Genomic DNA, 25,301 nt, shown 5'->3' with positions numbered 1-25,301 from the left:
AAAGGAAAACTCCTGGATTCCAATCCAGAATCCAGGCCCCAGAAGCTGCTGCTTGATGGGCACACCTGGAATATGCAAAGCAGGCTGGATTTACATAAAGTGTCCATAAAAACCAAATCGAGCACAAAACCTCCCCCCAAAATGCAAAAGTGATGTAAAACAGAAACAGAAAATCAGCAGCAGGTTCAGCTTAACCAGCAAAAATGTGATTGATGCTCAGCCCCTGAGGGAAAGCAGGGTAAAGTGGGATTGCCCTCTCCATGGCAGCCAGATTTGAGATCCAGGGATCCTGAAGCTGCATCCTCGTTTCTGTGAGCACAGGGAGGAAGGTTTAGCACCTCCCTGTATTTGTAAATATGTAAATATCAATTTATGCTCACACACAGCTGCTGAAAAACAGACAGCAGCACAAAGCAGATGAATCTTCTTCTAGTTTGAATTTTACCCAATTAAAAGCTCAAGCAAGAAGGTCTAAATTTAAAATAGCAGCTAAAAAATACCCCATAAAACCTCAAATTTTTATATTTTAATTTGAATACAAACAACTCACCTTTCTGCCAGTTTAAAAATTCTAAATGAAAACCACTCCAAGTTTAAAAATTCCAGTTTAGGAATCTGTGAGTTTATTAAAGGAGTCAAAGCTTGACTTTTTGAATTTTACCCAATTAAAAGCTCAAGCAGTTTTGAGTTTCAATTTTACCCAATTAAAAGCTCAAGTGAGGGCTAAATTTAAAATAGCAGCTAAAAAATACCCCATAAAACCTCAAATTTTTATATTTTAATTTGAATACAAACAACTCACCTTTCTACCAGTTTAAAACTCTTAAATGAAAACAACTCCAAATTTAAAAATTCCAGTTTAGGAATCTGTGAGTTTATTAAAGGAGTCAAAGCTTGACTTTTTGAATTTAACCCAGTTAAAAGCTCAAGCAAGAAGGTCTAAATTAAAATAGCAGCTAAAATACCCCATAAAACCTTAAATTTTTATATTTTAATTTGAATACAAACAACTCACCTTTCTGCCAGTTTAAAAACTTTAAATGAAAACCACTCCAAGTTTAGGAACCTGTGAATTTATGAAAGGAATCAAAGCCAGGCAGTGGATGGATACTGTTTATTGGTTCTTTCCATCACATCTGAGTTACAGGTGTAAAAGTCACACAAACTGCAGGTATAAACATGTAAAACAATACAAAAATAAATGGAAAGGTAATTTTATATTTACTGAATCAAGTTGTGTAATAAATACGAGAGGCAAAAAGCTTCAATCACACCATTCAGCTGAACTGAAGTTACAGTAGTGTTTGTAAATAACACGTTTTTCACTTAGACTTGCAAATATTAAAGCATTGAGAACTAGTATAAAAGTGAATTTTGGCACATTGAAAAGTGAGAAGTGTTACACCAGGATCTGGCTGTTGGGTAAAAATGAAGCAATTTCTCACGAGCTTTCTGAGGTACATTTTTAACAACCTAAGATTAGATCAACCTTGTGGTTCTACCAACTCACAGTTCACAATTCACTATACTAGTCACAATTTTTTTTTTCCCTTTTCAAGAATACCAAAGTATTCCAGAGCTTAAATCTGTGCAAATTCAGACAAGTTTCAATTAAAAAATAACAATAATTAAAAAAAAAATTCAACTTATTAGGGAACCCTCACATGCAACCCTCCCTGCAATCCGGTGTGTTAATTGCAAAGTGTAAAACTGGATTAATCCCAAATTGCACAGCTTCAAATTCAAATATACTCCCAGATTGCAGAGCAGCTCAAGTTGCAAAGGTTCCCCTGCTAAGTTTGTCACATTTGAATCCTATAACTTCAGTAACTTCTGATCACACTCATTCTCGGTGAGGAGAAATTAAAAAACACCACCACAAGCTGCTAACAAAGGTCAGCAAAGCGTGGAAACCCCTTGAGGACTCTTCAGCACTTCCCAAGCTCAGGAATGCCTGGACACAAATTTTTCCAAGTACAATAAAAGAGAAAAGGAAAGGTGTAATGGCACTTTTGCTGTATCCAAACATCAGTGGGTTAGAAATGGTGCTTTTTTTTGTTGTTTTTTTTTTTTAATTATACAGTAGAAAAAATTGTTCAAACCTCGAGTTTCATCCTCACCTTGACTTCCAAGGAGTGAGGACACCAAATCCCCTAGGCTGGGGATTCCATACAGTACAAACAGCTCTGACCAGAGTACAAAAGTTACACTCTTCTTAAAAAAAAAAGAAAATAATAAATTCAAAAAGCACTGCTGATTGTTAGAATTGACTCCCAAAAAATCAGCAACTGCTCTTCAACAGCAGCAGCAGCATCAGGCATTTCAGTCCTCAAAGAGTTTTCTTTTAAACAGTTTAACCATTTGTGCTAATATTTGTCACTAGGTTAAATTTAAATTTTTTTAAGTCCTTTCACCAAAACCGTTATTTTCCTTTAAAAAAAAAAAGAAAGGGGTGGTGCAACCCCTGACATCCATTTATTTGGGGAATAAATGGTGTCATCTGCAAGGCACTACTACATTTAAAGGATACCATTGTCACAGTTTCACTATTTCGGTATTTTTATTTACTTTTTTTTCTTTTTATTTTGTTCTGGTTGAACAGTTGAAAGTCACAGTTTAAAAATAAATGATAAAAATTGAGGTAATCAATTTCTTTCAATACCAAAATACATGAATTGAGCCAGTACCAGTCTGGTGAAAGGTCTTTGTAATACACAGCTATGACCATAGAGCACATGCAGCACAGCACAGGAGGGTTCTAGGCCTTTGTTCCGAGCTCTCCTGCTCCAGTTTTTAAGGAACATCTCAATTTGCACACTCACAACCCAATTATTTCCTTTTATTTTTGTTTCACAGGGCTTGGAATTCCAGCTGGATCAAGCCCCACATCCATATTGATTTGAGAGCTGCACAAATTGGAGTTCTTAAAAAGAGTTCAGCAGAGCAAAAATCAGCTACAGCATCTTCATCTATTTTCAATCAATTGCACTTAAATCTACTCTGTATCCACTCAGGAGTTGAGACAAAGCCTCCAGCACGTGCCTGCTGTCCCAACCACTGCAATTTCTTCCCACATCACATCCCACTACTCTAAAAATATGGCTTTGCAGGTGAGAGAACTGGGACTGGAACAGCTGGGTTTACACTGAGTTCATTGGCAAAACAATTCCAATTGGAGCTCCATTTCCTAATGCCCCTTTTTATTGCAGCCCCACCACCACCAGAATTTTGGGATTCCTAAAAAATTCTGGACTGTGAAAGAAATCATTTCATGCAACCAACTGGATTTAGTTGTAAACCCCTGGCAGCCCCCCCAAACCCACTGCTAGCTACCTTTGCTCTACAGGCACTACAGGATATTAAGACTAAAATTTAGCCATGCATAGATAAAACTCACGAGCTTTATCAGGATGCTCCACACTTGTGATCCAGGGAATACCCCAGGAAAGCCTAAAAACACAAACTAATTGCTGGCTTTTACTGGCCTCTAACAGGATACAAGTAGTTTTTATATAAAGTCTCGTGGTGTGCAAAAAAAAAAATAAAAATAAAATACTAAAGTCTTCAATTCAGACAGTTTTTAAATCTAGGAGGAAAGCAAGGAATGAAACCTTATCAATATTTCTATCCCAGCCTGCAGCACCTGGAATTCCACCTCTGCACTGTGCAACACTCACAGGACAGGCATCCAGCAATGGAGACCAAAACCATCTAAAATGTGCTTCAGGTTACTGAAATTTCACTTATTTCATATTCCAAAGGTAAAAAATACATCTCTTAGCAAAGTATAAACTCTAATTTAGCCTCAAGTTTGATGGCAGGGGTTAAATCTCATTTTCCTGCCTCAGGATGAGGCTGTGCAGATACATTTGAATTATTTTAAGTGTCCTGCAAGAGATTTTTCATTCCATTTCTTGCTGTATCACAAACATCTGGTCAGAAAGAAAAGCTGCAGTTGCAGTAAACGATTGAGCTGTCCCTAAGGCAAAGGAATATGAAAATAAAAAATTCCTGCTGGGCTGCTCTCGCCTAAATTCTGAACACATGCATGCTACAATAATCTGCTTATTCAAATAAACTCCAATAATTACCTGTAAGTAGCTGCTAAGGTACTTTAGAATCCTTCAGGCAGGGATTTATAAAGCCTCCTTTAAAATGATACTGAATTAAGTCAGGACAGGCTGCCAGCATTCCTGTTCTATCATTTAGGAACTATAAAAATTCTGTTGCAAGTATTTAAAAAGCTGATTTCTCACCAGCACAGGGAAATGTTACAGCGTGCAAACTCTTCTGGAAGCTCCACAAACAAGTTCCTGCCTCTTTCAAGTAACATCCTTTGCTATTTTTTACCTTTGGAAATCATTTATCTTCATGAAAAGGAATTCTTCAGCTGAAGAATCTCCTCCTTGCCTTGCCTTGCCTCATTTTTAGGACTGCAATAGGAATCCTCCAGGGATAATCTAAGCAAGGTGCACATTGCAGCCAGCCAGGAAATATTTTCAAGAATCCCAATGAGAGCACTGGGAAGAAATTAAAGATTTCTCCACTGATTTCACCCTGAAATGTATAAATAGCTTTTCTTTAAAGTCAGAATTTCGAGTGCAGACTCAAACTGTGCTGAGGTTTGAGATGGGCTGAGCCCTGGCAAAGGTGGGGGTGGGAGGGTTCCCTCATCCCTCTCTTTGGGAACACCCTGACAGCTCTGGGATTAGGGACTTTACTGAGTTCTTCCCACTATTTCCACAGTTTTCCCTTTGGGATTGCCCTGACAGCACTGGGATTGAGGACTCTGGAAAGTGTTCCCCCATTTCTTGCTCTGGGAACCCAACAACGGCTGTGGGATCAGGGACTCAATTCTGAGTTTTCCCCACTGTTCCCCCATTTCTTGCTTTGGGAACACCCCAATAGCTCTGGGATTAGGGACTTTACTGAGTTCTTCCCACTGTTTCCACAATTTTCCCTTTGGGATTGCTCTGACAGCTCTGGGATTAGGGACTCAGTTCTGAGTTCTTCCCATTGTTCCCCCATTTCTCGCTTTGGGAACATCCCAAGAGCTGCAGATTCAGGGATTCTAAATTTTTTGATCATTCTCCCATTTCTTGCTTTGGGAACACACCAAGAGCTGTGGGATTGGGTGCCCATCTGAGTTTTTCCCATTGTTCCCCTATTTCTCACTTTGGGAACTCTCTGAAAGCTCTGGGACCAGGGACTCATTTCTGAGTTCTTCTCATTGTTCCCCCATTTCTTGCTTTGGGAACACCCTGACAGCTCTGGGATTAGGGACTTTATTGAGTTGTTCCCACTGTTTCCACATTTTTCACTTTGGGAATGCTCCAGAAACTGTGAGATTAGGGACTCAGTTCTGAGTTTTCCCCACTGTTCCCCCATTTTTCGCTCTGGGAACACCCTGACAGCTCTGGGATTAGGGACTTTTTTGAGTTGTTCCCACTGTTTCCACAATTTTCCCTTTGGGCTTGCCCTGACAGCTCTGGGATTAAGGACTCAGAGAAAGTGTTCCTCCATTTCTCAGTTTGGGAACACACAAACAGCTCTGGCATTAGGGACTCAATTCTGAATTTTTCCCATTGTTCCCCCATTTCTCGCTTTGGGAATGCTCTGACAGCTCTGGGATTAGGGACTCAGTTCTGAGTTTCTCCCAGTGTTCCCCCATTTCTCGCTTTGGGAACATCCCAACAACTGCAGATTCAGGGATTCTAAATTTTTTAATCATTCTACAATTTCTTGTTTTGGGAACACACCAACAACTCTGGGATCAGGGGCTCTTGAGTTATCCCCACTGTTCCCCCATTTCTTCCTTTGGGAACACACCAAGAGCTGTGGGATTAGGGACTCTGAGAAAGTGTTCCCCCATTTCTTGCTTTGGGAACACCCCAATAATTGCTGATTAGGGACTCAGTTCTGAGTTTTTCCCACTATTCCCCCATTTCTCGCTTTGGGAACTCTCTGACACCTCTGGGATTAGGGACTCAGTTCTGAGTTTTTCCCAATGTTCCCCCATTTCTCGCTTTGGGAACATCCTAAGAGCTGCAGATTCAGGGATTCTAAGTCTTTTAATCATTCTCCCATTTCTTGCTTTGGGTACACAACAACAGCTCTGGAATTAGAGACTCAATTCCGAATTTTTCCCATTGTTCCCCCATTTCTCGCTTTGGGAATCCTCTGAAAACTGTGGGATTAGGGACTCAATTCTGAGTTTTCCCAATGTTCCCCCATTTCTCGCTTTGGGAACGTCCTAAGAGCTGCAGATTCAGGGATTCCAAGTTTTGAATCATTCTCCCATTTCTTGCTTTAGGAACACACCAACAGCTCTGGGATCAGGGGCTTTTCAGAGTTATCCCCACTGTTACTCCCCCATTTCTCGCTTTGGGAACACACCAAGAGCTGTGGGATTGGGGACTCAATTCTGAGTTTTTCCCATTGTTCCCCCATCTGTCACTTTGGGAACATCCTAACAACTGTGGGATGAGGTGCTCATCCAAGCCTTTCCCATTCCCCCATTTCTCGCTTTGGGAATGCTCTGACAGCTCTGGCATTAGGGACTCAATTCTGAGTTCTTCCCAATGTTCCCTCATTTCTCACTTTGGGAACATCCCAAGAGCTGCAGATTCAGGGATTCCAAGTTTTGAATCATTCTCCCATTTCTTGCTTTGGGAACACACCAACAGCTCTGGCATTAGAGACTCAATTCCGAATTTTTCCCATTGTTCCCCCATTTCTCGCTTTGGGAACACACCAAGAGCTGTGGGATTAGGGACTCTGAGAAAGTGTTCCCCCATTTCTCACTTTGAGAACACCCAAACAGTTGCTGATTAGGGACTGATTAGGGATTAGTTCTGAGTTTTCCCCACTGTTCCCCCATTTGTCGCTTTGGGAACATCCCAACAGATGTTGATTAGGGACTCAATTCTGAGTTTTTCCCATTGTTCCCCCATTTCTCGCTTTGGGAACACACCAAGAGCTGTGGGATTAGGGATTTTTCTGAGTTGTTCCCCTTGTTCCCCCATTTCTCACTTTGGGAACACATCAAGAGCTGTGGGATTAGGGATTTTTCTGAGTTGTTCCCCTTGTTCCCCCATTTCTCGCTTTGGGAACACACCAAGAGCTGTGGAATTAGGGATTTTTCTGAGTTGTTCCCCTTGTTCCCCCATTTCTCGCTTTGGGAACATCCCAGCAGCTGTGGCATTAGGGACTCTCTTACTTTTTTTAATTATTCCTCCATTTTTTGCTTCAGGAACACCCAAAGAGTTCTGGGATTGGGGACTCTTCCGAGTCTGTTCCCCCATTTCTCGCTTTGGGAACCCCAATCCCACACCCTGAGCTCCCCCCTGACCATCAATGCTCCTGTGCAACGATTTCCAAGGGACACCCAGGGATTGTTTGATATCTGCACCATGGCCCAATTCCACAATTACATTCTGACCTTGTTTTAGGAAATAAATCCAGTTTTGCTTCTTTTCTCCTCCTTCTTCTTCTTTTTCCCACGTTTCCACCACAAGCCAGAGATTCCAGGTGATGCTTTGGACAGTCTGGAATTAAGGTGAAGTGGAAGCAATCCTGACAGTACAAACAGCTAAGCAGTTACCATGTTAAATGCCAACCTCAGGGGAACAATCCCTTAGTTTGGGAAGGAGTGCTGAAAACAAACATTTCACTTGATTTCTTGTGAGCCAGAAGGACAAAAGAGCATTTTTAGTTCCTGACACAAGGACAGGAACACTCAGGATCCACGCGCTTAAATCTTCTGCTCAAAGAGGTCGTGGTACTCCTGCTCCTCCAGCTCCCTGTTGTACTTCTCAATTTCCCTGTTGGCTTCTTCCAAGTAATCATTCATGAACTGGTCCATTACTGGTTGGGAAAGGTGAAGGAAGAATATTTGTGCAAATGGAGTTTAGTAGAAAAGAACATCCAGGTTTGAAAGAAGTGCCAGTTCTGGGACACTCGGTGAAAGCAGAAATTCAATATATTACTTTCTGGAAGTTCTACAGAAGTTCTCTAGAACTTCAGAAGTCAGAGCTACCCCAACTCAGGGAATAAAGGAGCAGCACAAGGGGTATATTATTTTGCCAGAAGGAAGATCTAAGAACAGCAAAACCATAGCAGGGTTAAATGAGATGTTAGGAAGAAATTCTTCCCTGGGAGGGTGGTGAGGCCCTGGCACAGCTTACCCAAAGAAGTTTTGGACACCCCATCTCTGGAAGGTGCTGGAATGAGATCAGCTTCAAGGTCCATTCCAACCCAAACTATCTGAGGACTCTGAACACACTTCCAGCTATTTAAAAGTTTTAAACTGCCCAAAACTCAAATCCCTCAGAAAGGCTTAACCAGGCCTGCAGCTTTCCCTGCCAAACACCAAGGGGGAGGTGGAGTGAAGAGTCCTGGAATGGTTTGGGTTGGAAGGAGCTTAAAGTTCATCTCATCCCACCCCCTGCCATGGACAGAGACACCTCCCACTATCCCAGGGTGCTCCAAGCCCCATCCAACCTGGCCTTGGACACTGCCAGAGATGGGGCATCAAGAATTTTCCAGTGAAGTCCAAATTTGCTGTCGGGTTTTGTGTCCCGCAGACAGAAATCTGCTTAAAATTTTCAAGTTGTCCCACAGGACACAGGAAATAATTCTGTTCTTATTCCAAAGCAGCATCACCTGGATTTTTACCAAGTTTGGAGAAGTTACTGTGAAAACTAAACTGGGGATATAAAACCAATTTGGAAGTTGGTGACCAAAGACAAAAGCAAAAGGAAGTTATGAAAATGAGAGAATCACAGAATCATTTAGGCTGGAAAAGCCCTCAGAGATCACCAAGGGCAGCTGTTAACCCTGCACTGCCATGGCCACCACTGAGCCAGGTCCCCAGGTGGTGACCAAGGACAAGAAGAACCTTGGCAAAGAATTCCAGGGTAAAACTAAGGACAAAAATATGATTGTTTTCACTGGAGTGTGTGCACACATGAAATTACATTCATTTGGAAGTTTTATCAGTCGTGCCCAGGCATTCAGTGCTATTACAGCACTATTTGGTTTGAAAAATATTTTTTTGACAAGCTGTGGTCCATAAATTATTCCCTGCATGAGCTCATGGGCAGTTTGGGGTTTGTTTTGTTGGTTCTATTCTGTTTCTGAGATCTTATCTCTCAAGAAAGGCTTTAAAACTAAGCTTTAGCTGGCAAGGAACTGGTTCTTTACCATATCTGCTTTGGCACTTAACACTTCAGAGCTGCACAGTTCATTGCCTACCTAAAACCTTCCCCAAAACCCCCCATTTTAAAGGATACATGGATGATAATCCATTTTGTCACCAAAAAAATTCACAAATTGAGTCCCATTGTAAAAATAACCAGCTGGGAGTGGATCCAAGTGGCGTTTCACCTGCAGCAGGAAAAGAATTTAAATTAAAAACCTGTAGAGACAGTCCTTACAAACTCAAATAGATAAAAGAAAATTAAAAGGCCATTACAGCAACCAAAGATGGCAAATTTTACACCTTCTCCTGCTTTCCAGAGTGAATTTGGAGCTCTGAGATCAGATTTATACCTCAAATCCCTCCTGGACAGCTCCAAAAGTGCTGTAATAATTTAGTGCTCAGTACACTTGTTGTGGCAGGTGCTCTGTCATCCAGATGGATATTCAAGGGAAACCAGCCAAAAGAAGGGTTTGTAAATTATTGCTTTTACTCACATGGATGTTTTTGATTTCCTGAAGGGTTAACATTCCTCTGGTTTTCAGGGCTTTCCTCTGAGGTTTCTGTGTGAAGAAGGAGATTCCAGTTATGTGATACCACAGCTTAGTTGGTTAAAAAATAAATTAAAAACAAAAAAAAAAAAAAAAACCAAACCACCACATAGAAACATGTATTTTTAAAAAATCATTTCTCAAATTATTCAGTTCCATGAAGGTACTCACAACTATGTTCTGAAAGCAAAAGTAAAAATTCACTGATCTTACAGAAAACACTCAGAAATTTAAAATTCTGTAAGTATTTTAAACAAGACAATTTAAATACAGCTTTACTGTAAGAAAGCTGGCACAGTTAAAGAAAAACAACTTCATTTTGAGCCTGAGAAATTCTGTAATCCTTTTCTTTCCTGCAGCATGTGGTAACTCTTAGAGCTATCTGAAACCCTCAATTAGCCATGACTGTACAAAAAGTGTTTATAGTCCTGAATTGCTCAAAGAGGAAACACTTCACACTTCAGATAAGCATTTAAGTTCCAAGTTTTCATAAAATTTAAGTAGTATTCCACCAAGAGCTTTCTTACATGGCAAAGCATTTGTCTCCATATTTTACCCCTGTGATAAGTACAGAGCATGAGATAATCAGCACAGAAAATGGATTCATTCCCTGAATTAACACAGGGGAACAGAAGATGAGAACCTGAGCATTTCAGAAATTCAAAAACCTCAGAAATCTTGGAAACTTAGCAACTGCTCCAGCCACAGTCTGCAGGAAACACTTTTTCTCTTCCTATACAAATTTTTGTGTGCAAATCCTCCTAATCCATATCGAAGTAATATGGAGTATTTTTTAACTTACAAATGTTCCAAAAAGTTGCCCAGAGAAGCTGTGGCTGCCCCAGGACCCCTGGAAGTGTCCAAGGCCAGGTTGGACAGGGTTTGGAACAATTTGGGATGGTGGAAGGTGTCCCTGCTCATGGCAGGGAGGTGGAACTGGATGGGATTTAAGGTCCCTTCCAACCCAAACCATTGCAGGATTTTATGGATCTGTGATTCTGTCAATCAACTGTGGCAATCCCTCTGTGCAAACTCTGCCTTCTGAGCTCCCTGCAACACCACATTCCCTGTTCCTCACTCCTCATTGCATGGATACATCAGCCATGCAGAAATACACTAATTAAAGATGACAAAATGAACAGGACTCTACCCTCCATTTCAGTGGATTACTTCCAAGGAGGTTTAATTTAGTGAATCAAAACAAATTTTCAGCTTTGCCAGCATTCAGGTACTGGAAGAAGATTTATTTCACAGCACACTTCAGCCCTTGGCAATCATAGCTCAGCTAAATCATCCTGTGTTTATCCTGGATATAATCCATTTGCTCAAGCATTCAAGAGCAAATCAATCCATGAATAAGCTGTAGCAAGCACTAAAACAATACAGAGATTACAACACACATTTGTAAACTCTTAGTCCCCTTCCTGAAATCCATTTGCACCCTAGAATGTCAATACCTTGGTAGAAGAAAAAAAAAAGATTAATTAAGAAACCCAAACATTTCACTGAGCCACTCATTTTTTTCCTTTGGTTGTTAAGAAATGCCAAGCACAGAACAAAAGGAAACCTGCCCACAAACCTGTTTTGCAGTTTCTCTGAGCCAATCTTTGATATCCTCTTCCTTCAGGGAGCAGCCAATGAACACAAGGAAATATTCCTGTTGACTGCTGCAGTCTCTGGGATCATTTCTGGAATCAGGAGGAGTTGGCCCCTCTGGAACAGGCACCAGGCTGAGGGAATTTGCTGCTGTGTTGTGACACACTTCAATGACTTTATCAGCATCTAACAAGGAGAAGACAGAAGGAAGAGCCTGATAATTGCTAATCTAATCTAACATCAACACTGCTGCAGACAGAATCCAGGACAGAAATACTTTTTTAAACACCCATTAGGTGCAGTGTGATCACAACACCTCAGAGTAATTTGCCCTTACCTGAAAACTTCACTTTGCCCATGATGTGATAAATGTTTCCAGAAAAAGGACTTGGCTTGAGCAACGACTTAATTGCTGTTTGAAACAGAAGATAAACAGATTATCTCAACTTATTTTTCTTCTCTTTGGTGGAGCTTCTGGTAAAACCTGTGCAACTGATCCCTAATCCACATCCCAGTGCTTCCAAAGGAAAAGCTGCCATGTGCCTTGGAGTCTCACTATCTAACATTTATTTTCTCATTCTTTGTCATGGAGTTTGGGAAATGAGGTGTGTTTGGGATAAGGAACTCTCACAGTGTGTGTGGGAGGTAAAATCCTCTTTAACACTACTTGGCTAAGCAGAGGAAAGGTTTGGTAATGTATCTACTCTAGAGCTGAGTCTGTTTTCTAGGAGCTACAAAGAATTATTTGGCATAAAAAGTAGAAGCTGATGGTCACTTATAAAACTGTATTTCAACACTCCCAAATACAATGAGACATAAAATAAAAAAAAAAAGCAAAGACAGGAAGTTGTCTCAGTCCTAGAAACCAAAAATTCAATTAGATTTTCATCTGAACAAAAATCATGGGACAATTTTCCAGAGCTGACACTAAGGAACAGAATTTACTGTACTTTTAGGAAGGAAAGCTGAGTTTTCAATTAAAAACTAACTTCAGTAGTGATTAAATAACTGTGTTACGTCAGTGCCTTCCTTCCCCTCTATCCCTCAGCATCCCAAACTTGGATTTCAATCAAGTCAGGCAAAGTTCATTGGTACCTTTGCATTTGGTGACAAATCTTGTTTTCTCCAGAGGGCGGCTGAACCACACACAGATCTGAACCATGGGAGGGAACACAGGCCCAGCCCCATACCTGCCCTCATACCTGCACACAAAAACAAACACCTTCAACACACAGAAATCACAGCAGCTTCTGCTTCTCACCCAGCAAAAAACATCTGTTCTTTCACCACAGATTGAAAGGAAGGAAAATGCAGAGATTTCTTCTCTGTGAAAATGTGCTGCCAACAGCATTAGGTTGGTCAAAGCACTCAGGATTCCTTTTTATGGAGTCTTGAAATGGTTTGAGTCAAAATGGACCTTAAAAATCATCTAATTCCCACCCCCACCATGGGCATGGACATCTTCCACTAGCTCAGGTTGCTCCAAGCCCTGTTGCTCCAAGCTGGCCTTGGACATTTCTAGGGATCCAAGGGCAGCCACAGCTGCTCTGGGCATCCTCACAGGGAAGAATTTTCCCTAATATCTTATCTAAATCTCTCTTATTTTAGCATAAAACCCTTCTCTGTGTCCTGTCACCATCTACCCATGTAAAAATTCATTCTACTCCTTTTTTATGAGCCCTCTTTAGGTACTACAAGGCTGCAAAAAGATCTCCCTGGATGTTTTTGATGTTCTTGCTGCTTTCCTTCTCTTCCACACTATCCAGATCCAATTCTTGCATACTGTCATCAAACAGATTAACAGCTGCCCAAAAGTTTGAAATATTTTCTTTTCCTGCTCTCTCTCTTTGTCTCCATGCAATCCACCAGCAGCTCTGATGATATTAATTCAATATCCTCACCCCAAGCCCTGTGCTTCACTCCAGTAGCTTTGCTTGGCTACTTGCATCCAATTCAGAACCAATTTTATTAATAAAGAGATACAGAGGACTGCAAGGTATGATAAATAAATGTTTCCAGCACAGAGCCTGGTCAGCCAGGAGTTATGATTGCTGAGAGCTGCAAATTTCTGCCAAAAAGGTGCAGCAGAAAGAATTGCAACAAGATGTGTGAAGAGCCCTGAGCCAGGAGAAATCTCCCTCGGTGTTCAGTGGAGATTTGGTGCCACGTGGGTTTGTGGCTGAGCTGTGCCAGGGCTGTCGCTGAGGTTCCTGGTTTTTGTGAATAATTGCTCTGCTAATGGCCAGACTGACAGAGCAAGTTCATTCCAGTAATGCTGAATAGCTGTCAGGATGAAATTACTCCAGTCATTATTGACCTCACCCATCCCAATCCTTCCCAGTTTATTCCCACAGGGTTCTTGCCTATTCTTCTGGAAAGCAACAGTAATCTTGCCATTGATTTAAATGGTGGCCAAAAAGGAGCTTTTCCCCCCATAAAAAGGCAGCAATCTTGTATCCACTAAGAATAATCATCAGCTCTCTTAAAAATAATTTACAAAGCTGCTGCCTGTTCCAAATGAGTAGTCTTAGGGAAGAAAAAATATATAAATGAAGTTAGTGAAACATTTTAATCTTCAAGTTAATTAGAAAAATAGTTTTAATACTTCTCAGTCTAGATACTTGCCAGCCAGGGTACATTAAATATCGAGCTCTCATCATCTGAGGACTTGAAAAACTGCTTTCTGAGAGAATTAGTTCAATATCCTCATTCCTGTAAAGAGATAAAAATGAAGATTTTTCATTTTCTAAGTTAAATAAAATGGCCACTATCTACTTACATTAAAACATAATGTGCTAGTGACAGTAAAATTAAGAGCACTTTTCCTTTAGTATGGCAGTAACAGCAACATAAATCACACTCTGCAAACAAAACACATTTCCTAATCCCTGTATTTATATGCCCATAAACGTAAAGGGAAAATCCCTTCTGCACGAGAAGCAATTAAGAAAAAATCTGCATTTCCTTCCTATAAATCACCAGAGTAAAAACATGAGAAAAGAATTTCTGAGTGCTGGTGGCCCATGTGCCAAAAGCAATAAATCCTGCTGGAAGTTACCTTGTTACAATCCCGTTTTCTGCCAGGATGAAGGAAACTCCAGGATTTGCTGCTCTGATCAGGCTCTGCAGCTGCACCAGCAGTGGATGCCTCTGCTCTGTGGCATGACTTGTGAAAACCACATTACTCACCAGTCCTGTGGAAGGAAATCAGGGGATATTTTACACAGTTCAGGCATGTAAACAGTGACTAATAAACCATTCAGTGATATTCCAACCATTCTTCTCTTATTTTCCTTCCCTTTCGCTGCATTCTTTCATTAAAGACAAAAAGAAAATCCACTACAACAACAAAAAAAAAAAACCAAGCAGAGAATCTTTCATCTAACAGAATCAATTTAGACTCAGTCCATAGAACCAATTAATTAAAACAACAAATCCATACAAGAATCAATTTGAGCAGGACTAGTTTAAAAAGAATAAAAAAGAACATTAGGTGTGATGAATTCAATGTGCAGGAAGAGACTGAACAGGTAAAAATCAGAATTTTGGACACTCAGTTGCCACAAGAGAAGGGTTTAGGGTTATTTTTTGTATTTAAAGACTCCAAAAGTTTATTCAGACAGCAAGACTGAACCCATGAGGCATCAAAAAGATAACAGAAAACCATCCAGTTCATTCAGTTCTAGGATCCCTGCTTTCCAATGATACATGATTTGACTTTCAGCCCAGTTCCTCAAAGAAATTGCAGTGTCAACACTTGGTGCCTCCCTAGGATGTCTGCATTGTCCTGAATGGGAGGGATGGAGAGGAAATGGAAAGGAAACAGCCTCAAGTTGTGCCAGGGGAGGGTTAGATGAGATATTAGGAAATATTTCTTCATGGAAAGGGTTGTCCAGCCCTGCCCAGGGCAGTGGTTGAGCCCCCATCCCTGGAAGTGTTCAAAGAACACGTGGATGTGGCTCTTGACAGGGGAAATGGGGAACTGGGCAGTGCTGCTGGGTTGATAATTGGATTGGATGATCTTAGAAGTCTTTTCCAACCTAAACAATTTTGTAATTTTTACAAGAAATGTTATTTCTTCGCTCAAGATGTGCAGCCTTGCTCTGACACTTTCCTGTGACTACAAGTGGAGCGGAAGGAAGGACAGAGAATCTCCAATATTCAGGAACAACTGAGCCAGGATGCATTTTCTCTGCCTCCAACTATTCAAAGCAAAAATGAAACAAGTGATCACACCAATTCCTGGTCTTTAACAAGTCTTAAATCACATTAATCCATGCAAAGGATGCTTTACACACAAATTCCTGCACCAAATATTTCTGGGGCTGCTGAATTGCACCACACACTCCCAGGCACTGCTCTTTGCATCACTGACCCTTCCAAGCCAGAATTTCATTAACAGCACCAATCTCCATCATTGTATTTCTCTTTTAAAGTTTCCACTCCAATTTCAGCAACATCCATGTCTTCAATACTTGCTCTTGGAGGAGGGGGAAAAGGGAAGAAGAACAGCAAAGCACTCTTTGAAATTTAAGCCATGTGCAGGCTTGAAATAGTATCAGGTTTGGGGATATCAATCATGAAATTAGGATAAAAATATGAATGAGATAATTATACCATTAATAAGATAATAATTCTACCCCTGGAGTATTCCAGGCCAGGCTGGATGGGGCTTGGAGCAGCCTGGGATGGTGGAAGGGGGTTGGAATGAGATGAGCTTTGAGGTCCCTTCCAACCCAAACCATTCTGGGATTCCTGAATCACCCCCACCACCCTGTGGCTGTGCCACAGAGCTGCCACTGAGTCCTTGTGACAATTGGCAGCACCAAGCCTTAGAGAGGATCCATAACTGTCCAGGATAAGCTGGAAAAGCTCTAAGTTTAAAAAAAAAAAAAACAGGGAGTGTAATCCAAAGAAAAACAAAACAACTTCCTGAGAATTAGAAGGTGCCTCCAAGGCTTCAGTAATGAACAAATTTAACCTTTTCTATTTAAACTGCAACTGCCATCTCTGTTTCTAAGAGATGCATTTTGAAGACCACCCAGTTTTGTTTAAATCTTTATTTATACACTCCTCTAAAGAAAAGAACCCTTGCAGCCTGGGGAATAATGGAAGCAGGAGAGGAACAGGAGGGATGGATTAAAAATACATAAGCTGTATGAAAATAATGGCTCCTCTTTGCTCCCAAACTTACAATGGGAATATTTAACAATGGTGATGTCTTAATTTGTGTTCTATATGAAATTGTTTCACAAGGGATGCCCTTGGACTAGGAAGGTATCATCTTACAGCTTCTGTGCAAGAAAGAAAGGACAGAAAGACAAAAAAAAGTAAAGAAAAGAGAGACAAAAGGGAGTTTACAGGACACAGATGGTGGCAGGAATTTCTGGAGAAATTTAAGGAAGTATGCACAGGATACTCCTGTTGGTCTTTGGCTTTGTCAGTTCTCCCCAGTCCCCAACTGCCTCTGTCAGTCTTGGGACTCTCCAAACAGAAATTTTGGAAAATCTCACATTGATTCCCCAGGAACCTCTGTGATACAGAGAAAGGCACCAAAAGGCAAAACAAACTCACTCCCCACGTGTGAAGATAGAAGGAGAAAGCACAGCTCCAAAGTCTAATTAATTCCATCTAATTAATTTCTACTTGGCTTTTCTCACACCCACAAAGTTTTGGCTTCAGATCTCTACAAAGCCCAGTACAACACTGTTAGAGCTCTAGATACTGACAATTTTAGACTTAGAGAACTTTAGAGCTCTAGACTGAGGATTTGAGGCTAACAGACCATAACTCCCAAGAAAACACTACAATTGACCATAAAAGCTTCCAAAATTAATCAATAACACTAAAATTACAAGAGTATCATTTATTTAAAAGCATATAATATCACAAAGTAAAAAACTTAAGAGTTTAGGGTTTTAAAGTATAGTAATAGATATAAAACAAATAAAAGCTTTAGAACAAAAGCTTCTTCTTCACCTTCTTCTTCATAAGTTTGAGTAGGATTTTGTAATTAGACAGAAAAGTCTGCCTGTATTGTGGACTTGAAGTAATTAATTATTAACTTAAAAGTAGCATATAATATCACAAAGTAAAAAACTTAAGAGTTTAGGGTTTTAAAATATAGTAATATATATGAAACAAATAAAAGTTTTAGAACAAGAGCTCGTCCTTCATAAGTTTGAGTAGTGTTTTGTAATTAGACAGAAAAGTCTGCATTGTGGACTTAAAGGAATTAATTATTAAGTTAAAAGTAAAAACAATTTAAGTATCATTTATTAATTAGATAGTTTAACCTTGAAAAACCTTGTAAAAAAAGTAGTTAACCATTTTGTACCTTGTTAGTAGGATACTAAATACAAAACTCACCACCTATAAAAGTGTAGTATAAATTTAAAAAATAAACATTTAAATCTAAACAGAAAATATCATCTCAAGTACCTTCAATCCCAACTTCAAAAAAAAAACCAAAAACCAGCACAACACACTCCTGACCCATTGGTGACACAGCAAAACAAACAATATTGGGGTGCACAGCATTCCAGAAATATGAATTAATATCTCAGTGTCAATGTCTCATTAAATCTTGCTGTTGTTGCAGCCAAAATGAATTCCCAGGTGTGTGAAACATAATGAATTCTCTTTTAATTGTGCTCAGAGAAGCTGTGGCTGCCCCTGGATCCCTGGAAGTGTCCAAGGAGAGACTGGACAGGGCTTGGAGCCCCCTGGGACAGTGGAAGGTGTTCCAGCCATGGCAGGGGATGGCACTAAATGGTGGCACTAAATGCTCTTTAAGGTCTCTTCAACACAAACCAGTCTGTGATTCTCTAAATTATGCAGATGTAAATTCTCTATTACTGCACACATGGCACAATTCTGCATCTGTCTGGAAAGTTTAAGTGTGCCACATCTCACTTCAAAGCATACTTTTCCTCCTGAACCTTTTACACAAAAATTACTCCTATTTTTGTGAAATAATTTCTTTCCACAAAGGGACCTCTAGGGTATCTGATGTCACATTCTGTGTCACAGAACTGCATGACAACACTTTGCAATGTGGAGAAATTATTCCCTGCCACAAGAACATTCCTCTAAGCTCCAGTATTTGTAATTCTTGCAGCATTTTGACTGCAAGAAAATCAGCTACTCTTGTCCTGGGCATTTTGCAGTTTCTCCTTCAACAATGACCAATTCTCACCCAATCCAGTCTGCACAAATTCACTTCAAGAAAAACAAAACTTTGAGTGTTTTATTTATTCTTTCATAAAACAATTTTCACCTTTAACTTCTCTGTAGTTATTAATAATTCTTCATATTCTTAACATTCTCCTGCTCTCTTCAATTTTACCAGAGGGTGTACACATGATAATTTTCCAATTTGAAGCACCAACTTTTCCCAAATAAAATATTGATTTATATAACAGCACCCACTTTCTGTCCAGCTTGTTCACAACTTCATTCTTTAAGATTCTCTTCACACATGAAAAAGAGATGGCAGCACTCTGACAGCCAAGCAGAGCAATCAGAGTTGAAGCAGCACCAGAAGAGCACAGAATCCTACTCTGATTATCCAACAACTGCATTTAAATATGAAGACAAAATAAACCCAAAAATAAACCCAAAACTAAACCCAAAAATAAACCCAACCTGGCCTTGAACAGTTGGGGCAGGGATTTGAGGGCAGGTGAGGAAGGATCATTTCCCATTTATGCCAAATCCTGCTTTAATTCCCAAGCCTGGCAAGGAGGACAGTGCAGCCAGTGATTGATTTCAGGAATAAAACTGAACACCCTGCAAGGACCCTCCAGGGCCACACCAAGAGGAGGATTTGGGGAACAAGGTCACCCCTCATTTTGCCCTTTTTAATACAGCAGAAATGAAAGGAAAGCTCCATTTCTTCACACATCCCCAAAGGAGGGTGGAACTCCAGCTCAATCCATCTCACTCCAAGTTACAACAGCTCAGTGTGAGCAGTTTAATTCATGATTTTAGGAAACCCATCCTGCACATGAGGACTTCAAAAAGGATCATGCTCCAGAATTTTTACCTTTTCTGCCTGTTTGACAGAGATTGTCTGTTCTTACCCCCAAGAGTTTATCATGACTCTTTGTCTCATCTATTAACAGCACAAAATAATAAATACAGGTATTTATTTGGCCACATGGCTCAGGTATTTGTAATTCTTGCAGCATGTTGACTGCAAGAAAATCAGCTACTCTTGTCCTGGGCATTTTGCAGCTTTTCCTTCAACAATGACCAATTCTGTAGAACTCAAAGTCAGGAAAAGTGACACATACCTTGTGAACATTGGTCCAAGAACTTGGGAAAAAGAAGCCTAAAAAACCAAAAAGTTCACATATTAAAAATTGATATTATTATTTAAGTAAAACATTTACATTCACTTGGATGCTGACAAAATCTCACAAACCAAACCATTTTCATGCTTCTTTTCCTCAATCCATATAACTGCAACATCCTCACAGGTTATGTCTTTCAGGACTTTTCCTCCAAAAATCAGTTTTGTAGATGGTTTTAATTCTGTAACAGATTTAAGAGCTAATTCCCACCATGTAATTTCTTCTGTACTCTAAGAAATAGAAGCAGAACTCTAAGAATTGAAGCAGAAATGCTTCAATGTTATTTGAATTCTTATTTAAACAATAGGAATTTAAAGTTTGCCCTAAAGAATTGTGCCTTTCAAAGAGTGGGAACTTTCCAGAGAAAGACTGGATGTACAGAATGCCAATTTCTGTTGCTGTGCCAGACAAGTGACAATGTTTTTCAGGAGCTTTGTCATGGACACAAAACCTCAAAAAGAGCAATTTACCTGTTCCCTTCCCCTCTCCTCTGCCCTGGTCTGTTAATTCAGAATGGGGAAAAGCTTCATGCCATGCTCATGGAAGAGCTGGATCTCTACAGTGATGAACTCTGAGGCAAGAAATGGGTTTGATTTTCTTGAGTGCAAGTTTCAAGCCAGACATGAAATCCACTCTGTTCCATTCTCCCAGTGAAATCACCAAATCTTCCCAACTGCAAGGTTTGCCATGGACGCTGTGTGGCTATTTGGGAAATTCTTATCAGAACAAACTCCAAAGGAAAATAGAAATAATCTCCAGCACAGGCTGAGCCTCTGCCTTCAATTGCTTCTGCACTTGAGGAGAAAAACAGTGTGAAAGGACTGCAGGCTGCTGCTGCTAAACACTACACAGTACCAGGACTAGTAACACGTTAGTAAGTTAAAAATAAAACAGAAATGGAACTTGTCTTTCCTAGAATTATGGAAAGAACAAGTTTAAACAGCACTCCAGCATCAATTCACCAAATTTTTTTATGTAGTCTTGAATATTTGTTTGGTATCTTTGTCACAGAGACAAGAAGAAGCAGCAAGGTAAAGTCTATTTATTGACTACTGCAAAGCACAAGCAGCACCTTGGTTAGTGTTTTAAAACAGCCAGGAAATGTCAGGAATGCACTTTTAGAAACTGCTTGGGCAGTTCTCCTCTAAGCTGTGATGCACAGTTGGATCACAAACAGAAGCAGTGCTACCAACTCCAAAAACTCTAACTGCTGGAACTTACTTTTATCAAATCAGCTGCAAGGCATAATTAAAAAATTGGAGTGTTACAATTTTACAGGTAGGTCTGAGAAATGATTCCCATGTTTGTTGAAGTCTGGAGCACACACATTTACTATGAAACCAAACTATTTGCAAAGGTCAGTGACTTGGCTCTGTGACCATTTCCTCCCCACCCTGGCTCTGCAGTAACCCAGGATATCAGATTTTAACACTTGCAATGCTTTGGCTTCCGTGCTTTGTCATTCCCTTCCCCATTTCAGGGATTGTTTCCCTTCAATTCCATATTTGAAACCTGTAAATTCTTTTTAAACATCCAAAAGTAGTGGCAGAATCAATAACCCATGAGATGCACATCTCCATTTTTAGTCTGCCTTACTACAAGATTGCAAAAAAGAGAATTATTCAGAGTTACAAAGTCCTTAATCAGAAGATTTATATTTACACAACATTTATTTATTCTTCTAGGAGCTGAACTTCTATTGGAGCTGAACTTCAATTGATATTCTATGTAATTATATACCCAGTGGAAACCAAGTGCCATCCTGATAAACCAAACAGCACTTCCAAGTTCCTCCAAGATGGATTATTAAGCAATTTTATGGGATTTAAGTGGCTTTTAACCATCACAAATCACTAATTATTATTAAAGTGATACCAAAAATTGACATATCTGCTCTTAAACTTGTAAGAATATTTCAAAGCACACCTGTGTTCCATGTAGCAGCTCAGAGGCTCCACACAGGTGTTGATTGTTCCAATGATGAAAGAAGATTTCACCTCTGGGTCAGGGTGAGTCTGCAGAGCTTGCACAACATCAATAACATCAGTGTACCTGCAAGAATCAAAAATGAAAAATGGGTTCAGAGATCCAGAACAGTTCCCTACTCAGGAAGAAATTGATGGCTTGGAGGAAAACTGGATTTCCAAAACAGCTACAAAAAGAGATTGAAAGTAGCTCAGAGCTTGGCAAATCCAAACAAATTAAGCAAATCCAGACAAATTAAGCAAATCCAGGAAAAAAAAAAAGGCTAGAAGTCACATTAAAATTAAATTATTAACAATCCAGAGAAAAACAGTGTAAACCTTGCACTGAACAACTGGCAGCTTGCAGAAAGCACAAAAAGCACAATATAACACAAACACTTCATGCCAAGCAAATTAAGCACAATTTGAGTTTAAAAATGAACAAAATAACAGCCTCTCTCATTTATCAGCATGCCAATTTAAATATGTTCCTACCACTAATGCATCCATTTTTTATCAGGATTTCATCACTGTTACATTTTATCTCTGGATGACATCAAGGCTTAGGTGAACCTGAGTTTTAATTTCAGGTATTTATTTCTCAGCCAGTTACAAACTTTTATCTACAAATTTTTATTCAGTTATCAGCCAAATGGGATATTTAAAGAACTCCAGCTACTCTAAAGCTGTCTACACCAACATCCAGCTATCCATAAAGAATTAAAAACTTCCAATTTTCTGTTCCTGAAGCCAGAGCTGCTACCAGATTATCAGTTATTTTGCCCATCAATGGATTTAACACCATCCTTACTAATTACACAAAAAAATTTAGTTAATCTGGCTCCAAAATGGAAAAAATGATGGTTTTTAACACTATCAGAATGGATCCTAATGAAGAAAATGCTGAGCTCCATTTTACACCCTCAGTGAGAAGGACGAGCTGGAAATCACTGCAGCCAGGTCAGGGTAGTGCCTCCCTCACCCTGGTTTGTGTCACCTTCTAATGACTCAGAAGATGATCCTGGTTCTCAAATGCTACATTGGAGATGGAAATGTCAAACACAGGTAGGTGGCTCAGTCTTCACCTTTATCCCACAAGGAAAATGGCATTTATCCAAAACACATCACTAAGCCCTCCTCTGTTATCACCTGCCCTATCAGGCAACAAGATTTCTGACAGTTTGATCTCTGCTGGCAGTTCTGGAGTCAGAATCACAGAACAGTTTGGGTTGGAAAGGACCTTTAAAGGTCACCTTAGTTCAACCTCCAGCAACAACCAGGGAAATCTTCCACTACCCCAGGCTGCTCCAACCTGGCCTTGGACACTTCCAGGGATGCAGGGACAGCCACAGCTGTGCCAGGGTCTCACCACCCTCACAGCCAGGGATTCCTTCCCAACATCCCACCCAAATCTCTCCTTTTTCAATCTGAAGCCATTCCCTGTGTCCTGTCCCTCCATCCCTTGTCCCCAGTCCCTCTCCAGCTCTTCTGGAGCCCCCTTAGGTTCTGCAAGGGGCTCTGAGCTCTCTCTGGGAGCACCCCCAGCTCTCCCAGCCTGGTTCCAGAGCAGAGGGGCTCCAGCCCTGGAGCAGCTCCATGGCCTCCTCTGGACTCTCTCCAGCAGCTCCAGGTCCTTCTGCTGGTGGCACCTAAGAGCAGGGGCAGCTCTGCAGGTGGGGTCTCACCTGAGCAGGGCACAGGGGCAGAATCCCCCCTCCTCTGCTGCCCACAGAGGGGTTCTGGGCTGTGAGTGCACCCAGACCATGGAAGGAAAGCTAAGGACACCATTTTAACAGGAGCAACAAAACCAACAGGGACAGAAAAGCTGAGTTTGGTCCATATAAAAACCAGAATTGCCTTATTCTACGCAACAGCTCCTTACCCTTGCAGCACCACCAGGAGCCTGTTGTTCTTCCCAGAGGGCTTCCCAGTGCTCTTCAGGGTGGGCTGATGGACCCCAAGGTTCTGCTGGGCCTCCAGGAGCCCGGCCAGGAAGCGCTGGAAGTGGGAGGCACTGAAGCACTGCGGGCTGTCCATGGTCTGCCGATACACAATCCACCTGGGGCACACACAGGGAGCAAGGCAGGTCAGCAGCTGGCACACAAAACTTCTGTTTTCTTCCTGTTCTCCTAGACTGAGGGCAATCTATATTCTAAATCTGTATTCTATTTGCCATCTGTCAGAGGTGGAGCAGTTATCTCCTGTTCACTGGGCAGTTTTCTTTATCTCTTCCACAGCCAATCCTCCCTCCGGGGAGATATCTGCTGTTAATGGACCATTAATTATTAATTATGTTTGTGGTGGGGTCCCAGGATGAGGGAAGAGATGAGAATTTTGACTCCATGTTTCAGAAGGCTGATTTATTATTTTATGATATATATTTTAAATTAAAACTATACTAAAAAATAGAAGAAAAGATTTCATCAGAAGGCTTTAAAGGAAAAGAATAGAATGATAATAAAATTGTGACTGACCAGAGTCTGAGACACCTGGACTGTAATTGGCCATTAATTAAAAGCAACCACATGAGACCAGTCAAAGATGTACCTGTTGCATTCCACAGCAGCAGATAACCATTGTTTACATTTCATTTCTGAGGCCTCTCAGCTTCTCAAGAGAAAAGATCTTAACGAAAAGATTTTTCATAAAATATATCTGTGACATACATTCTGTTCATGGGCCATTAATCATTAATTATCTTCTGTCCATGGCCAGTGAGTGTCCCTGCATGGCTGATCCAATTCCACCATCCCATGGGGAGATGCTCCGCCCAGGGGAGGAGCCAAGCATTCCTACCTGGATCCAATCTGAGGTTTGGGACACCCCAGCAGCCTTTGCCCCCTGCATTGCCAGAGGAGCAGCTTTCTGCTGCCCTGCATGGCCAGAGGGAGCCCAGGCCCATCTGCAGCAGCCCTGGAGCTGCAGAGGAAAACTCCCCCCTTGTGCAGGATCCCTGCTGCAGCAGAGCCACAGCTGGCACTGCAGGAGGGCTGAGCCACAATTCCAACTGGACTGCTACCAACAGGGTGTCAGGTTGTATTCTGACTCTCTCAGGGATTTTTCTTTTGTATTACTGTATGTATTTGTGGGGGTTTTTTTCCCTTTTCCTAATAAATTATATTTCTGACTTGGAGTCTCTCACTGCTTTCAAACCAGAACACTTATTTTCAAGCAACAGACCAAAATGAAGTTTGACAAGGCCAACGATTTCACATCTCTCATCGTCATCTCGTGCCACGTGGGGAAGGGGAATTTATTTGGCTTTCTATCATTTCCAGCATATGCACATTCTTCACATGGCTGCCAAAGGGGTTTGTGGATGTTTTTTGTTGTTTTTAAATAAAACAATGTTCACCAGCTTTTTTCAAAGCTGTACATCATATGAGTAATTCTGATCACTGGCAGTGATGCAGTAAACAAAAATTAGATAAATCCAATTCAAGACTCTGGGCATGAAAATATTACAGCGCAAAAATGGAAAGTAACAATGACATTTGCAGGAAAACACAAGGAGATGTGTTATTACACAACCTTCAAAAGTCACCTTACGTGTTTGCCCTATAACAGAGCCACAAAACTGCTCTGAATCAACTTGATAAAATTGAGTTAAAAGTAAGAACAGTGCAGAACATAG

General features: G+C 40.7%; 1 protein-coding gene across 1 annotated transcript in view; it reads right to left on the bottom strand.

Annotated features, from left to right (window-relative positions):
- Positions 1 to 1,099: 1,099 nt before the first annotated feature.
- The window catches only part of DNAAF9 (dynein axonemal assembly factor 9), a 75,313-nt gene continuing 51,111 nt past the window's right edge, over positions 1,100 to 25,301 (bottom strand). Inside the window, exons 27-37 of the mRNA XM_058025316.1 lie at positions 23,550 to 23,726; positions 21,630 to 21,755; positions 19,644 to 19,681; positions 14,405 to 14,540; positions 13,972 to 14,058; positions 12,442 to 12,548; positions 11,684 to 11,758; positions 11,330 to 11,532; positions 9,697 to 9,762; positions 9,294 to 9,387; positions 1,100 to 7,866 (exon numbers count right to left, since the gene is read on the bottom strand). Coding sequence (XP_057881299.1) covers positions 7,754 to 7,866; positions 9,294 to 9,387; positions 9,697 to 9,762; positions 11,330 to 11,532; positions 11,684 to 11,758; positions 12,442 to 12,548; positions 13,972 to 14,058; positions 14,405 to 14,540; positions 19,644 to 19,681; positions 21,630 to 21,755; positions 23,550 to 23,726 — 1,222 coding nt within the window. The 3' untranslated portion in view covers positions 1,100 to 7,753. The remainder of the gene's footprint in view (positions 7,867 to 9,293; positions 9,388 to 9,696; positions 9,763 to 11,329; positions 11,533 to 11,683; positions 11,759 to 12,441; positions 12,549 to 13,971; positions 14,059 to 14,404; positions 14,541 to 19,643; positions 19,682 to 21,629; positions 21,756 to 23,549; positions 23,727 to 25,301) is intronic.

Source organism: Melospiza georgiana, chromosome 5 (assembly GCF_028018845.1).
Source record: "Melospiza georgiana isolate bMelGeo1 chromosome 5, bMelGeo1.pri, whole genome shotgun sequence".
In the NCBI taxonomy this organism is placed as follows: Eukaryota; Metazoa; Chordata; class Aves; order Passeriformes; family Passerellidae; genus Melospiza; species Melospiza georgiana.
The sequence above is the reverse complement of the archived record's forward strand: the minus strand, read 5'-3'. Positions and strand labels throughout refer to the sequence as shown.